Source organism: Typopeltis vanoorti, chromosome 6 (genome assembly GCF_054136105.1).
Source record: "Typopeltis vanoorti isolate ZY-2024b chromosome 6, IOZ_Tvanoo_1.0, whole genome shotgun sequence".
Taxonomy (NCBI): domain Eukaryota; kingdom Metazoa; phylum Arthropoda; class Arachnida; order Uropygi; family Thelyphonidae; genus Typopeltis; species Typopeltis vanoorti.
The window spans coordinates 133,869,132-133,886,658 of NC_143554.1; the positions used below are offsets into that span (position 1 = coordinate 133,869,132).

At 36.1% G+C, this 17,527-nt stretch overlaps 1 protein-coding gene across 1 annotated transcript in view; it reads left to right on the forward strand.

Moving 5' to 3' along the window:
• Irbp (Inverted repeat-binding protein) overlaps positions 1-17,527 on the forward strand; it is a 252,925-nt gene that overhangs the window by 7,487 nt on the left and 227,911 nt on the right. Inside the window, exon 2 of the mRNA XM_090393723.1 lies at positions 14,785-14,865. Within this exon, the coding sequence (XP_090249849.1) occupies positions 14,794-14,865 (72 nt within the window). The 5' untranslated portion in view covers positions 14,785-14,793. The remainder of the gene's footprint in view (positions 1-14,784; positions 14,866-17,527) is intronic.

Genomic DNA, 17,527 nt, shown 5'->3' on the forward strand with positions numbered 1-17,527 from the left:
AGTTTCAAGGAGACAGAAGGTTACAAGTGGGGTCCCACAGGGCTCAGTACTAGGACCAATATTGTTTAACCTTTATATCAATGACATTGCCAGTGGATTGCAAGGGGATATTCAGTTGTTTGCAGATGATGCGAAGCTGGGAAGGATTATTAGTAATAGTGCAGATGTGGTAGCCCTGCAAGAGGATTTGAATAAGCTAGATAGATATGCAAATGAATGGGGGTGTCAGTTTAATGCAGCAAAATGTAAGGTCTTGAGGTTTGGGAAACATTGATGGGATGCTGCATACTCTATGGGAGGAGTTATACTGGAGGAATTTGGGGAGAAGAGATCTGGGGTTGATGATTGATAGAAACCTGAAGTTTAGGGGACATATTGCAAAGGTGGTGAAGGTAACACAGAGGATTGCTGCAATTATGAGAAGGACACTGACCTGCAGAGATAAGAGGGTTATCATTCCATTGTATAAGTCTCTGATCAGACCACATTTGGATTATTGTTCTCAGATTTGGTCCCCAGGATTTGAAGAGGATAAATTAACTGTGGAAAAGATACAAAGACAGATGACAAAGATGGTCTCAGGACTGTACAAGGATTGTTATGAGAATCGGCTGAGGGAATGTGGACTGCAGAGTTTGGCGGATAGAAGAAGGAGAGGTGATATGATTGAGACTTTTAAACTGTTGAGAGGTGGTTACAGGGTTGACATTGGGGAGTTCCTTCACTTGGTTGAACAGCGGAAAGGAGTGATGACAAGAGGCCATCCCTGGAAGTTACGAAAGGAAACTGTGAACAAGAGGGTGAGGAGTGGTTTCTTTGCATGGAGGGTGGTTGAGCTGTGGAATGCATTGCCTGATAGAGTGGTGAGGGCGAGAACGGTCAATGAGTTTAAGGAGTGGTATGATAGACTTTGTGTTTCTTAGGGGGAACCTCCCCTCGATGAGTCTTGACAGACTTTATGTTCTTAGGAAGGACCTCCCACGATGAGTCTTTTGACTCCATGGGGGCCTGAATAATAATAATAATAATAATAAACGAATTTGGAGTAATTACGTCGAAAAATTGTTAAATGAAACAAGCAGTGATAGTACAGTGGCAAAAAACACTCATCAGGCATACAGTCAGGAATACATATCCATACTTGAAGTAGAAAAAAGCTGTCAAAGGCTTGAAATGTGGAAAGGCAGCAGGAGTAGATGATATTTGACCAGAAATGCTGAAGTATGGTGGTATAAAAGTCTTGCAGTATCTGCACTGCATAGTTCAGAAAGCTTGGACAGAGGAATGAATTTCTGATTATTGGAGTAGAGCTCTAATAGTACCCCTATATAAAAAGGGAAATAAAACTGAATGTGAAAATTACAGAGGTATTTCCCTACTGAGTGTTCCTGGCAAGATCTATGCAAGTATACTTGAGAAACGGTTGAGAAGAATTGTGGAAGAAAAGCCTGGTGAAGAACTAGCTGGATTCAGGCCGAATAGGGGCTGTCAGGATCAGATCTTCACTATTTAAGTGTTGTCGATCTGGAAAATGCATATGACAAGGTGCCAAGAGAGAAGCTATTCAATATGCTACAGTTATCTGGTGTCAATGGGACATTATATCAAGCAATACTTAGTCTTTATTTGAGTTGTAAGTCAGCAATTAGAATTGAAGGAAGTACAGGAAGATGGTTTAATGTTAAATCTGGTGTGAGAAAAGGATGCACATTATCCCCTCTGTTATTCATTATCTATATGGATCACATTATGAAGGAAAGTGGTATTAAACATGATATCAGAATTGGAGATGTTGATGTCAACTCTTTGCTTTATGTGGACAATGTTATACTTCTAAATAAATCCAGTACAAATCTGCAAGATTCCCTGACTAAATTGAATAACTGTTGTAATAGATATAGTATGAATGTCAGCAATACAAAGACAATGAAAATAGGTAGAATTGTTGAAAATGTCAACTGTGTTGTGAAAGGGGAACCTGTGGAACAAGTAAAACATTTCAGCTATCTAGGCACGATTTTTATTGAAGATGGTAAATTAAATATGGAAATAGACAGCAGAATCAACAAAGCTGGTATGGTAGGCAGTTAGTTGAATAAATTCATATGGAATAAGAGAAATTAGTCAAAACACTAAATTAACTTTATACAAGACAGTGTTCAAACCAGTTTTAACTTATGGATCTGAGAGCTGGGTCCGAAGTAAAACACTTGACCAAAGACTAGAAACCGCAGATACGAGATCCTGAGAAAGATTAGAGGCGTGAACAGATGGCATCAATGGCAACATCATATTAAATACGAGGATATTAGGAAAGAACTTGACATTGTCAGCATCCAGGAATGCGTTAGCAAAGCTAATCTCAGGTGGTATGGTCACTTAAACAGAATGGATGAGGAAAGATTAGCAAAACAAGTGTTCTCTGCCAGGTTGGCAGGAAAACGACCCAGAGGAAGACGAAGATATAGGTGGATTGATATGGTGCAAAGTGCCTTAGACGATAGAAATATAAGATCTGGTAATGATGTTGGAGTCTTGACGAGTAACAGACTGATTTGGAGGAAAATTGTAGATAAGAAGTTAGTAATGATGTAAATTTTTCAGTTAGTACTATCATATCCTGTACATCCCTTGAGGGTACATGTCAGGAATTTGATGATGATAATTATGTCATATTATTAAAAGAAGTTGACAATGGGCAGAGAAAATTAAAAGCTTAGATATGAAACATAGTAGCAGGAAAACCTGGCTCTTACTGAAATAATTATCTGGTGATCCCACAACAGCAGCAACGCAGTTAATATAAATGCAAACCAATTTGCAACTCAGCTATCTCTGAATGGTAAACCAGATACCGAAGAAAAAATACCTAAAGATTATATTAAAAAAAGTTAGGGATTCAGTAAATAATCTCTTCGAAGCACCATTTACTAAAGAGGACCTAGAAAATGCCCTAAAGTCCTTAAAACCAGGAAAAGCTTCCGTCAAAAACGAGATACTAAGGAATCTGGGGGGAAAAGGCAAGAGTGGTTATTAGAATTTTTCAACTTTTGTTGGAAATTTGCTGAAATACTCAGCATATGGAGGCAAATGAAAGTAATACCTATCCTGAAACCAGGTAAACCTACTGAGGATCAAAAGAGCTACAGCTCTTTTGATCCTCAGTAGGCCTATAGCTTTCCTATGCACAACACTGAAGCTGAATGAGAGGTTAATCTTGAGCAGACTAAGACCAGAGATAGGGAAAGTACTGATAAAAGAACAAGCAGGATTTAGACCTGGAAGATCATGCACTAGACAAGTATTAAACTTAACACAGTTTATTGGCTTTGAAATGGCTTTGAAATGGGGTTAGCAACAGGAGCTGTATTTATAGATTTGACAGCAGCATATGACACACCAAATCTTAGAAAACGCATAGTCAAAATTTACAGCATGATAAACAGCTTTCGATTAGTGGAGATATTTATGTGGTTGCTGTTCAGCAGGAGATTCTTTGTTGATTTTCAAGGAAAAAAGAGCAGATGATGTATCCAGAAAAATGGTATACTCAGGTCATCAATATATATTATATACTAATGACTAACCTATAAGCCCATGGTTAAGAACTTTTTTATATGCAGATGACCAGGCAATAGCTTATCAAGCAAAATCCTTTGATGACATTGAGAAGCAGTTCACACAAGAGCTAGAAACCCTTACAGTTTACTATAAGGAAAACCAACTGAAACCAAATCCCAGTAAAATCCAAATGTGTCTTTTCCATCTCAATAATAGGGAGGTGAGGAGAGAGTTGAATATAGAATGGAATGGTGTGAAATGGGTCAATTATCCAAATCCAATTTACCTAGGTGTTTCACTAGATAGGACCTTAAATTATAAGTGACACATAGAGAAGACAGCAGCTAAAACACAAACGTAATAATATTCTGTGCCAATTAACATAATCTAGGTGGGGTGCAAATCCACAAGTACTGCACACCTCTGCACTGACACTCTTCTTTTTGGCAGCAGAGTATGGTAGTCCTGTTTGAGAAAGATCATCACATGTCAAAATTATTGACAAGGTTCTTAATGAAACATGTCGGCACATCACTGGCTGTCTTAAGCCTACAAAAATTGACCATCTATACTCACTGTCTGGTATTTCAGCTCCTCACATCAGGACTACACAGAGTGGATATGAGTGGAAACAACAACTAAATGATGACCGCCATCCTTTGTATGGACATGTTGCAGTACATAAGAAGCTAAGATCAAGGAAAAATTTTATTCACTCAGTGAAACCGTTGGTTGATTCCATAAAAGCTACTAGGTCAACAATGTGTCAAGAACAATCTCCAGAGGCTCTGAACTTAAACAAATCTCTTCCTTCTGGCTTACATCTAGACTGGCAAAGATGGAAGACATTGAATAGACTTTGTTCTGGAATGGGCAGATCAAAGCAGAATATGGCCACATGGGCTAAACAGACAATGACAGCTGCTAATGTGGTGAAACACAAACCATGGATCATCTTCTGCAGTGCTGCTCAATAGACAATAATAATATATGTATCCCGAGAAGATTTAATGCAGTGCAATGAAACAGCTTTAAAGTATGGTCACTGGATGAGTGAAATTTGACATTTTATGTTTTTGCTTAATATTTTATGCAAGTGGCATTTTCGTCTTTTAATGTATGCTTTTAATCCCTATTCTTTTAATGTGTATTTCTTTAAATGTACGCTTTTAATCATTTATATGTATGCTCTTACATTTTTCTGTAGTTTGCACATGAAATAAATATATTATTATTATTTGACACCTCCAAAGAGCCCAGAGACTCATCGAGGGAGGGCAACAGTGAACTGCATCATCTACACCAATGCTGTCTACTGCCCACCAATACTAGTATTTTTGCAGACAATTACAAACATCCATGCCCACAGTGGGATTCGAACCTGCAGCATTTTGGCTGGAGAGCATACACACTAACCACTCAGCCAACCATGCCAATGTTGGTAAGATTATGCTAGAAAAAACTGATCAGGTTAGGGATTTGGAGGTCTAGTAGACAGGAAGTTGAAGTTCAAGGGTCATATGACAAAAATTGTAAATACAACTTAGAGAATAATTGCAATGCTGAAATGAACCTTCACATGTAAAGATTAGGAAGTCATTTTGCTTCTTTACAAGGCCTCAGATATGGACTTGGACTATTGCATGCAGGTGTGGTCTCTTGGTTTCCATGGAGATTCTGATATAGTGGAGAGGATATCAAAAATGATATCAGAATTGTGGAATACTATGAAGATTGATTGAGAATTTGTAGCTGCGGATGCTATCAAACAGGAGAGAGCAGTGTGATATGATTGAGAATTCTGTAAGGTTATACATCATTTTAGTAGATGGAATTTTTTCATTTTATGGAGGACGAAGAAAGGACATGAGATCATCCTAAGAAGTTGAGAATGAATGCTGCAAGAATGGAGTGAGGGCTAGATTTTTCTCTTGTAGAGTGGTGTGTGATTGGAATGGATTGCCATTGGATGTTGTGTGTGCGCATGTGCACGTGCCAGCAGTGTGAATGAATTTGAGAACAGGTATGACAGCTGGTGTGAATAGTATGACTTCCCTTGATGCGTTCCTGACTTCCTAGAGTTTTCTCTTAATAATAATAATAAATCTGGGAGGTTAGTAGAAGATCTGTATTTTATCCAAGAATTTTTCAAACAGATACTTGCAGAGAGGAAACATATCTGATGAATTATATTTCATTACCATGGATTGTTGAAGACATAAACATTATGTAAATACTATGATCTCTCAGTTATTCAACCTTCAATTAATGCATCATCCAGTTAGCCAATACTTGAATGACTTAAGCATATCACTCAAGTAGTACATATTTACGAAAGCTACTCTTCTCTTAAAACTTACAAATCATGTTATTAATGTCACTGGAAGGGATATCAATAATATGACATTGTGTTAAGAAAACATCGTATGTATGTATATATATATATATATATATATATATATATATATATATATATATATATATATATATATATATATATAAGAAAATGTGATACTGATGAAACAGTCCAAAGCTTTGTGTGCATGCATGCACACAACACACATATATGTACATACATGACAAAGAAAAAAAACATGATACAAAATATACACACTAATGAAAACTAATAAATTTTGCTTAAAAAATACACATATATAATAAAAAGAGCAGATATCATTCATAATACTACACCCACATATAACACGAAGAAGCAACAACAGTAACTAACAGCAAACACTTCAAGATACTTGTTTTGTGATGAGACTAATAAAATGTCATGAGAGGGTACAGCAGAAACAAAACATAAATTGCCAAAGAAGGACATATAAATAAGAAATAACAACAATAACTTCAATAATATTCCTAACACAAATACAGGTAATCCTCGTATAACGCGGTCTAAAATTGTAGTAACCCTTGTTGAACGCGGTACTTACAACACTGTTCCGATAAAAACACGGTCTACAAATTGCAGTAACCCTTTATCTTTTCATATGTTTTTCACCTCGCGACTTAAAAATCAAATTTTATCTTCCTTAAATTTGTGTCTGCCTGTATCCCTAATATAAGTAGCTAATTTATATTAGGGGTAATACCCTTTAGCAGGCATGTACTTCAATTGTTTACCATATAAAACGTTTATTGTTGAAAATTGTCCTCGTTTCTGCCAGGAAATTGCATTAAAAATCATAAGTGTGTTCATCTGAAGCTGAGCACTTTATTTTCTGGTGAGTTAACCTGACCTAAAGCCAAGTGAAAAAAACTTTTGACATCTATATCTAATCCAGAGTATTTTAATAAGGTGTAACACCTTTTGACTACTTGCATATGTGAAATATATGATTTCTGCATTACTTCAACCTTGGTGTCTCTTCTTTGTCTGGCCTCCCACTAATGAGATCTCAGTACAGGTTGAAATTAGTTTGGGTATTGGTCCTTCTTACAATACATAGCATTATACATGCCAATAAGATGTGTGCTTTGCACGCTTATGCAGACTCCCTCACAGGACAAAATATGAGCTTTAGTGACTGAAAAACGATTGGTACAAAAGGAAATGGGAAAAGCATAAAAGTGTTAGAAACTTGGAGAAAAGAGATAGTATGGGGATTTGATGATGAGAGGTATACTTAATGAGAAAGTGATGAAAGCATGTTTTCCAGGTGCAAAGATAAAGGTGTTAGTAAAGCTTTAAGTTTGCAGATGAAAGAAGTGAATGAATTGATTGTTTTGGCAGGCACAAATGATTCAAAAGGTGAGACATATGCATTGAGAGAGGATATGAAATAGTTGTTAGAAGAAGCAAAAATGAAGACCAAGAAAGTAAAGATTGTGAGTCTTCTGCCTCAGTATCATATCATCACTTCTCAAAATATAGAATTGAGAAGGACCATGATTGTGCGGGAGGAATGATGTGCATTTTATATACGTGGAGTGAATTTGATGGATGTAAGGATTTATGTTGGCTGGCAAAATGGACTGCACTTAAATTGTGCTTGGAGAAAATGTTGTTCAGTGAGAGTTTGGAAGCTTAAAACTAGGAAAACTAGTGATATTAGGGGGGGGGAGCACTCAAGCATGTGTCTAGCCACCCTTGGGATAAGTATGTGTGCAGGAATGATTATGAAGAGCTGAGCACAGTTTCCCAGGTTTTGAACCTGAATGGGCAGGTAATGACATTATGTAAGGATAACTGTGTGCCCAACAGGATGTTGAAATGCATATACACAAATGCCCAAAGTATCAGAAATAAAGGATAAGAGTTTGTAGCATTGGTCAGCTCAACTTGGCATCAGTGAGACCTGGTTGTCAGAGAACACAGTTACAGGGATAGAAGGTAATGGATGTATTTTCAGAGAAGATAGACGAATACAGCAGGAGGAGAGGTATTATTATTACTGATACCTCCAAGGAGTCCAAAGACTCATTGCGGGAGGACACAACTGTCTCAACCACTACACCGAACCTCTACTACGAATCATCTCCATCAACGGCATCTACCGCCCACCTTCACCACCACAACTAGTATTTTTTGTCTGTAAATTGCATGTGTTCTGAAGGGCTGATTTGTCTGTATGCAGGATGAAAAACCCGAGTTTCCGGGAGAAAAAACCCTGCTACCTCCATATGAGATCGGCTAACTCACCTTCAATTGAAATCTTCCAGATAAAGATTCCTCCCGTCCCGACGAGAATCGAATTTAGACCTATTCCAATCGAAGGGCGCAATGTACCATTGTTCTTCCAATTGTGCTACGGAGGCGCTTCAATTATTAATTATCAATTATTAATACCCCTCCTCCTGACAACTGAAGAACTTCAACTAACCAAAATAGAAGTTAAGGAAGATTGTAGATCTGATGGAAATGGTTTATTTGAGACTGTCTGGTGTGAGATAGAGGCCAATAGGACAAAATATATTGTTGGTTGCTGCTATAGACCTGAATGTCCAGATGAAAATGTGGATGACAATCATCAGCAGATTAGCACAATGAGTGCAGGCTGAGCAATTATCATGGGAGAATTCAACTATTGTGATATAGTTTGGAGGGAAGGAAGAAAGGGTACATGGCAAAATGGAAATGGAATTTATACAGTTACTAAGGGATAATTACCTGAAACAGCACATGATGGAAGAGACAAGGGGTTTGAGAGTATTAGATCTGGTAATAGCATCCAAAGATCTATCTATAACTGCCGTAGCAACTCCACCTACGATCAGGGAATGTGACCATGTAGTCTTGACTTTGGAAGTTGCTCAACATGTGGAAATTTCAGTCAAGAAAGGGTTTATGCAGAACTACAAACTGGCTATTATGACAAACTGAGGAGGCTACTTGAGCAGTGCTATGGCATAAGAAGCTACATGGAATTAATGTTATTAGTGAATGGGAAGTGATCAAGGATTGTTTGAGTGCATACCCAGGGTCAGGACAATAAACTGAGAGAGAGAGAGATGACTAGCAGTATAAAGCAGGAACCACAAAAAAGAAAGCATTGTGGAAGGAATATAAACAACAAGGTGATTAGCATGCCCATGAGCAATATAAAGCACAAGCAAGAAGGGTAACTAGTGTGATAAGGGAAGGCTAAATCAGATTTTGGGAGAAAATTAGCTAAGCAGGACGAAGTAAATCCAAAAGATTTTTTTTTTTCACTACATAGCAAATAAGAGAAAGAATGATTATGGGAAGATAACTTTACTCAGTTCTGATGGTAGGAAAGTGACAGAAGCAGAAGAAATAATTCAGTTACTAAGTGATGACTTTTGCAAGGGTATATCATCCAGGTGGTGGCTTTGCAGTTACTGAGGTGATACAGAACTGGTGTGAACATTGAGGTAGATGAACTGGAGGTACTCAGTATATTGAAAAATATCAATGTTTATACAGCAGTGGGCCTGTATGGTATGTCTGCTTGTTGCTACAAGAATGTGCAAGTGAACTGGCAGTGTCTCTGACGAAGTTGTTTAATCTAAGTTTTAAGCTCTAGTTAGGTTCCAAGAGAATGGAAAGAGGGTAAGATAGTTCCGTTACATAAAGGTTGCTCTAAGACAGAAGTAGCAAATTACAGACCAATAGTATTATCTCTGGAGTTGGTGGTTAAAGTATTGGAAAAGTTGGTTAAAAGTAAAATTCAGTAATAGATGGATAGGATAGTTTATAGTGGGCAGCATGACTTTGTAAAAGGTAGGTCCTGCCTCAGTAATTTATTCACATCTTATAATAAGGTGATAGCAGAATTGGATAATTTGGTGGATAGTGGAATGGATCATAGACAGACAGACATGAGATGATAGTGTATGATGGAGTGGAGTGCTCCAGGGCTCTGTACTAGGACCACTATTCTTTAATTTGTATATTAATGATATAGCAGAAAATTTGAAAGGGAACATTCAATTGTTTGCTAATGATGCAAAACTAGGGAGGGCAATAGTTGATAATTAAATATACTGGCAGTGTGGGCAAAGGACAGTGATTATAATTCAGTGTTGTAAAATGGAAAGTAATGCACGTTGGGATGAAAAGATTACACATATCATATTTCTGGTAATAGTTTACAAGAAATTGATGAGGCTAGGGATTTAGGGATGATGGTGGATAGAGATTTGAAATTCAGAGGACATATTGCAAGAGTTGGCACAATAGCTCAGAGGATTACTTGGATGCTGAAGAGCACATTAACAAGTAAAGATAGGGATGTTATTATCCCTCTTTATAAGGCTGTGGTTCGGCCACATGTTGACTACTGTGCTCAGATTTAGTTCCCTGCATTTCTTGGGGATTGGAGGTTGTGAAGAGGATTCAGAGAGTGACCAAGCTGGTGACAGGTTTGTGGAATGTTTTCTTCTGAGGATAGATTGAGGGTGTGTGGGTTGCAGAGTTTTGCTGACAGGCAGAGGAGAGGAGATATGATAGAACTTATAAGTTACACAGTGTTGTGTGGATAGTAGAAGGAATGGTTATGAAAATTGGCTTTGTTGGTTGGAAATGGTGGTAAGAAGATGTATAGAAGACACTTTTTTAGGGAATTTCATATTTTCTTAGTCTTTAGGTGGTAGACAATTTTTGTTCCTCAGTGTGAGACTTCCCTTCTTATTGGGGATCTGAAGTGACTTGAAAAAGGGAAGTCCCAGGTGCACCATCCCCAAATGTCAGAACACTATTCTAAGGTCAGGCAGATTTGAGTTTTATAAAATATCAGAAGTTGAGTAGGAACTAAACTGTTTAGAACGAATAATAATACCAAGTGTTTTGAAGGCTACAGAGGCTATGAATTTGATGTGCTTGTACCAGGATAGGTTAGATATGGGAGTTAACCTAAAAAGAGAAACTGGTCCTGATTGACAAGCAGAATATTTTAATTAAACATGCAAAGAAATTAAATTCTTGTTTAATTCTTTACCTGAGTGTAAGCAAACAAAGTTTGTACATGAATTATCTTTATGACTAGGCTACTTGTATATAGAGTCTACTGACTTCACATCAGTTGCTTTAGTAAATCTTGAAGCACTAGTTACCTGAGCGCTACAAGGTTTTGAAAATAAAAAGAGAAGTGGGGAATGCTGAAGTCAGTAGCCTAGTCATGAAGATACTTCATGCTCAAAATTTGGTCTTTTACACTTGGATAAAGGATTAAACAAGAATAGAATTTCGTGGCATGTTTAATTTAAACTATAACCAAGTGAGAAAAACTTTCTATAAAAAGTAGAATATTGTCTGAAGTCAGAGAGAGTGAGTCATAATCATTCTTCCTGGAAATAAGACAGGATTGTGTTTTGATGACATTAAAGTTCACTAGGTTATCCTCATCCCATTTGAGAACAGTAAGGAGATTAGTGTTTAAGGCATTGTTTAAAAAATATAATGGAGCACTGATTACCTGAGCACTACAAAATTTTGAAAATGAAAAATGTGAAGAGTGCTGTAATCAGGAAAGCTATGAATAGGATTGGATGTCAGAGAGAGGAGATCATTGATGTATAGAAGGAAGAATATAGGTGAAATCACAGAGCTAATAGGTACACAAAGGTTAACCATGGGCTCTGTGCTTTCTGATGAAAGGAAACCATTGACTATGACCACTATAATTTGCACTGAATGACTGGTGAGGAAGCTCTCAATCCCTTCAAAAAAGAAAAGGAGAAATACTATGAGATGGTATCTTAGTAAAAAGCCCACGATGCCAGAATTGATCAAATGCTTTAGAAAGATTGAGAGCCACCACTCAAGTTTCTCTAGACTTTTCTGTGGTTTGTATCCAAAGGTGGATGAGGTTGGCTAGAATAAGAATAATGTAATCAATATTTGTGATCACTAAGTAATTAGTGGGTTTCAAAGTAGTGAAGCTGTTGATAATCTTTACTATTATTTTGGAGAGTACATAAATTAGAGCAATAGGATGGTAGTTTGATGGTTGACTTTAATCTCCTTTTTAGGAACCAGCAGGATAAAAGCTTACTTCCAAGGTGTAGAATAGATGCCAGATGAGCATGACAGTTTGAAGAGATAGTACAATATGCTTCTATGGTCCTGGTGAAATTTCAAATGCAGCATATTATGAATAGTTTGTGGAATAGTGGGATTAGATCTGCCATGTCCATCTGTACAAGAGTTGGAATAAAAAAAATGATGCCAAGATACCTTATCTTCAGGAGATGTTGCTATTGTATCAGGATGTAAGAGAGATGGAAACATGAAACTACAGAAGTTGCATTTTACAGTTTTGACAAGGGACCAGAAGGCTTTGACTGCCATTTGAACATGAGACAAGCTTGGGAATTTGGTCCTTATAGAGCCAGCTTAAGATTTGTGGATTTTTTTTTTTTTTTTTTTTTTTTTTTTTTTTTTTTTTTTCAGTTGTTACAAGTTTTAGTATAAAATGATGCTGGATTTTTTGGCATGGACCATTGGGCACATGCTGGATTTTTTTTGACATGGACTGCTTTAGCACACTTATTAGAAGATCAGTTTCTATAAAAGTCAAGGGTTTTTACTGGAGTGGGGGAGAGATAAAAGCACTCATCCTCATGAGAATAATTGCTCTTATTAGATCAGAGTAGGTGCTAGGATCATAAGAGCAGAAGCAATAATCTGACCATGGAAGTCCAGTAGGTCATTCATTTGACACCAGTGTAGTGTCACAGGATCTTGGAGAAGGACAAACTGTAGAAAACGACACAAGGACAAGGTTATGTCCAAAAACTCATCAAGGGAGGGCACCTACTCTACAACTCTCCATCTCCAAGAGACTTGCCAAGAGGAGAGCTCACATCATATGTATGTTTGAAGGGAGAGTTAGTTAAGAAAAGTTCAGGGTTTGGCAAATTTGGAAAAATGCCAGGTTGGCAATTTTGGCTGGTTGGTGAATAATTTGTGTTAGATTATTACTAATAGCAAACAGTTCAGCTGATCTTTCAGTTTGGTCTATGAAGTTGGGAAAGAGAAGCCAGTCTGAATTGCAGACATAAATCCAAGAAGAATATTATTATGTAGTACCTCCAGGGAGTCCAAAAACTCATCAAGGGAGGGCACCTACTCTACAACTCTCCATCTCCACCACTTTTTCATCCACAACTACTTTCATATCTACACCAATGCCATCTACTGCATTATATCACTGTTGGGATAATTAGATTGTATGTGATTGACTTTCAGTGATAAATATAAAAAATAGTAGTATAAAAATAGTAGAAAAAATATTACTATTTTTATATTATTACAAAGTTAGAAGTACAGAGCCAAATAAATGCAACAGAGTGAGGTAAGGATATCTTGAGCCAAAGTAAATCATATAAGGAGTATTCCCAGTCTGATAATCTTAATTATGAAATATGAGATTTGACAATTGCACAAATCCCACAAATGCACAATTACCCTTCTAACTGAAGACCTTATGGAGTATATAGTGAGGAAAGTTGAGGTGAAATGTTGTTACAGAGGATGCCATTTGCAGTTCATGATGAATAACATATCTCAACTTTGGGTATGCAGTCTGATACAGCTTTTCTCAAACAATCCCTGACTACTTCCTATGCATTACTGACATTCTTTCCTTGTTGCTTTTCAAGGTAGCACAGTGTCATAGCACTGCTCCAGGCTACCTCCTGCTGTCATAATTTCCAGCTTTCCTCTCTTGACTAAGAATTTCACATAGTAACTTCCTAGAAGAAGGCTGCATGGTTTTACTAAATCAGATGGAAACAAAGGGTAACTATGCATTGTTAATAAACAGTAAATACCTAGATTTAATACATGAAGTAAAAAAAAAGAAGAAAAACTACTGAAAAGGTCTTATGTTTTTGTAGGAGTTTATTGGGGGGAAAAAATGCTCAGTCTGGTATGTAAAGCAAACTAATAATAGCATGATTCATGAGAGAATGAATTTATCCTTTAAAGATAAGGAGAACTCATAAGTATAGTTTTATTTATATATATATATAAAATTATATATATATATATATATATATATATATATATATATTATTATTATTTATTTGTTTATTTTTAATTAACTTATTTTTTATTTTGTCTCGAGTCAAATTTTAAATTAAATTATACTTGCCAAAAAAATTATATTCTTGTTTAATCCTTTATCCAAGTATAAGCAAACAAAGTTTGCACATGAAGTTTGCACACTTATTACTTATTTACACTATTACACTATTCATTTGATAGATGCAAGAGAGGGAATATGATAATGTTAATAAAGGGGTTTTAGTAACTCTATGCTATTTCCATATATCATACTTTTTAATATATGACAGGACAGGAGAGAACAAGGATACCTGTGGAAGTTGTGAGTATTGTTACCAAGGGATTAACAGTACTATAAAGTTACTCTAAAGTCAATTAGCTTACTTGATGGGACTAGTGGATACTCTGCCTGCCTCTTTAATCAACAAGTTCTGGATTCATGCATCATGGATGTTTATTATTGTCTTTAGGTGGCAGATGAATTTCTTTGCTCAGTGTGGAACTACTGTTCTACTTATTGAAGGGCTGAAGTGGATTAAAATAAACTTCCACATTTGATCCCTAGAGCAGAGTTTCTCTACCCTTAGTTCACCCATAGTACTTAAGTACCATAAGTTTGTAACCTTTCATGCATGGGATTCGCATTAAAAAAAATATATATATATATATTTTGATACTCTGAGGTCAATCCATCATATACTGTAATATAATGTTAGTTTTTTTTTTTTTTTTTTTAAATGAATATAAAGGAACACAAAATGGATCCTGTGTGGGAAGAAATGGATGAACAGGAAGATGAGGAGGATGAGAGTGAAGATAAGTCTTTCGAGGTAATTTTTACTCACAGTTGGTATGCAATTGTTGAGTAATATAGTATTTATTACCTTTGATTTATTTTTTTGAAAAGTAAAAACTGCGATTAGTTTTTGCTTTTAATGTTTGTGCGTCCATTAAAAAAAAACACTTATAAATAATACAAGAAATTATATTATCTTCATATTATATCTAATCACACCAAACTGAAAAATAATTTTTTGTTGTGAACTTATTCATTTAGTCCTTCGAGAGACAAACTTTACAGAACTGCCAGATAAGATTAAGAATGTGGCTTCATAAATATTGATAACATTTTCATCATCTGGCTAGGTGTAAGGAACAACTGAACAAAATTAAGGGCTGTTTAACAACCTATATTTGTATATCTGCTTTACTGTAGAATTAAAGACTAGTATTTGGAGGGTTTCTCTTGGGGAAGGGGTGTCATCCTGAACAAACTTAAATATGCTGTTGACAAGAAACAAGCACTTGCTGAGATACCTTCATACTACATCTCGCCACCCAGTAACAACAACAACAACAAAAAAAGTATAATCAAAATCCTGCGATGGGGCTTTCGACATTTCAAATAATGATAGTAGAACCAAGAACTGGTTCTTCTCAGTGTGACTATTGCGAAAATGATGAGGGGCAGGGAGGAAAAAGAACAAGCCTGTAACTGTCTCCCAAGGAAACATTAAACAGCCAGAAAAAAAAACAGGACTGCAGAGGAGGTATAGATCTTCCATATATCCAAAATGTGACTGATAGAATAATAATATTGAATTAGCATGAAATAAAGGTAGCTTCGAACCATATATTTAATCTCTTTATTTTTATATCCATCTAAATCAAATCTTCCCTTAAAACTGAGGGTTGACAAAATCTACTGTTCATGGGATATCTGCTCTATGCAGGACAAATATGCTGCTTTTAGGGAAATCTTCATTGGCAGAGCACATTAAAGATGTTACGAAGCAAAGAAAACATAAGCTTTCCATAGAATAAATGAAGGTAATTAAGTACCACAGTGGTTTTCAGTAGTTACATCCAGAAATTCAAGGAGATTTCTGAAATGTCATGTATCCCTTCTCCAATACAGTAAAAATCAAGGACTTATTAAACTAGGTCTGTTGCTCTGTCATCAAACATCTGAATTATGTGGAGTTAGGATATGATGAACATTGTTTTTCATTGCAGCAATACTTCACATGAATGGTTTGCTACATGCATGTAATTGTTTCTATTTTTCTATATTATTCCATTACTGTTGCATGAATAATTGTAGTTGTCACCATAATTTTAACATCTTAATTTATGTTTTTTTGCTATTTTTTTTTCTCCTGAAGAAGCATCCCATAAGGAATGCAAAACGTATTGGAGTTAATATTAAACAGTTTTTGTGTCTTATGTAGCTATTTCCAGCACACTTTTGACATGAATTTAAATCACAGACTTGTAAGAAGTGCAAGATTCACTACAGTTTTAATTGGACAAAAATTATCTGCATTCCAGTACTGACTGCAAAACTTTCAAAGTTCAAGAAGATATATTTTTGACCTCAAATTAGGGAGCAGTTAAAAGATGAAGAATTTGAAAAGTCTCATGAAAAAGAACTAGAATTCTGAACTCTTTCTTGGATACTGTTAAAAAGTTTTTGGATAACAGCAGAACTCAAAATTATAAAGAACTGTAATAAATTTAGTTTAATCCTTTATCTAAGTGTGAGCAAACAAAGTTTGCACCTGAAAATATCTTCAGGACTGAATATGGTGTTGTACTACCTTACTGGGGTAAGGTAAGTGTTGTACTACCTTACTGGGGTAAGGCAGTACAACACTGGGAAACTTGTAGCAAAGGTGGACCAAGCTAACAACACTCCTATCCCAGTATCTCCCATAATGCAAAACACATCTCCTTGCAGTTATGTATAATGTTATACATTAAGGGATTGGCCACTACCCAGACTAGTTTTGACCTTTATTGAGGTCTCTTCAGTGGGAGCCAGGCCCAGAGGTGGAGATACCAGGCAGAAGTTGTTAGCTTGGTCCACCTTTGCTACGAGTTGCCCGGTATTGTACTGCCTTACCCCAGTAAGGTAGTACAACACCATATTCAGTCCTGAAGATATTTTCAGGTGCAAACTTTGTTTGCTCACACTTGGATAAAGGATTAAACTAAATTTATTGTAGTCTAACCAAGTGAAAGATAAACTTTCAATATAAAGAACTGGTTTGATCAAATTATAATGACAATTCACTTCTTTCACTCGCACCTGGACTTCGTTCTGGAAAACCATCTTGCATTACTATCAGGGTGAATATTTCCACCAGGACATTGAGCAAGGGAAAATAGAATGTTAGTATGATGGGAGACTACTGTTTGTTTTTTTTATTCAGAAAGAGAGAGAGAGACAAAGAGAAAACAAAGTATTTATAATCTGGTATCGACACTTATTGCCAAATTAATATTGCCAAATATTACTTATGATTTTTTGTCTAATGGAAAGAAAGAAATGTCTAGGGATAATAAATACATTTTATTTTATTATTAATCAACATCTTAACAGCCATATTCTTATTGTTATGCTTGTTAAAAAGATGCCTTGGTAACAAAGCAAAATATAGCTTAATAATTAAATGAAATTATTGTTAATAACCTCAGCCCTCCAAGGAG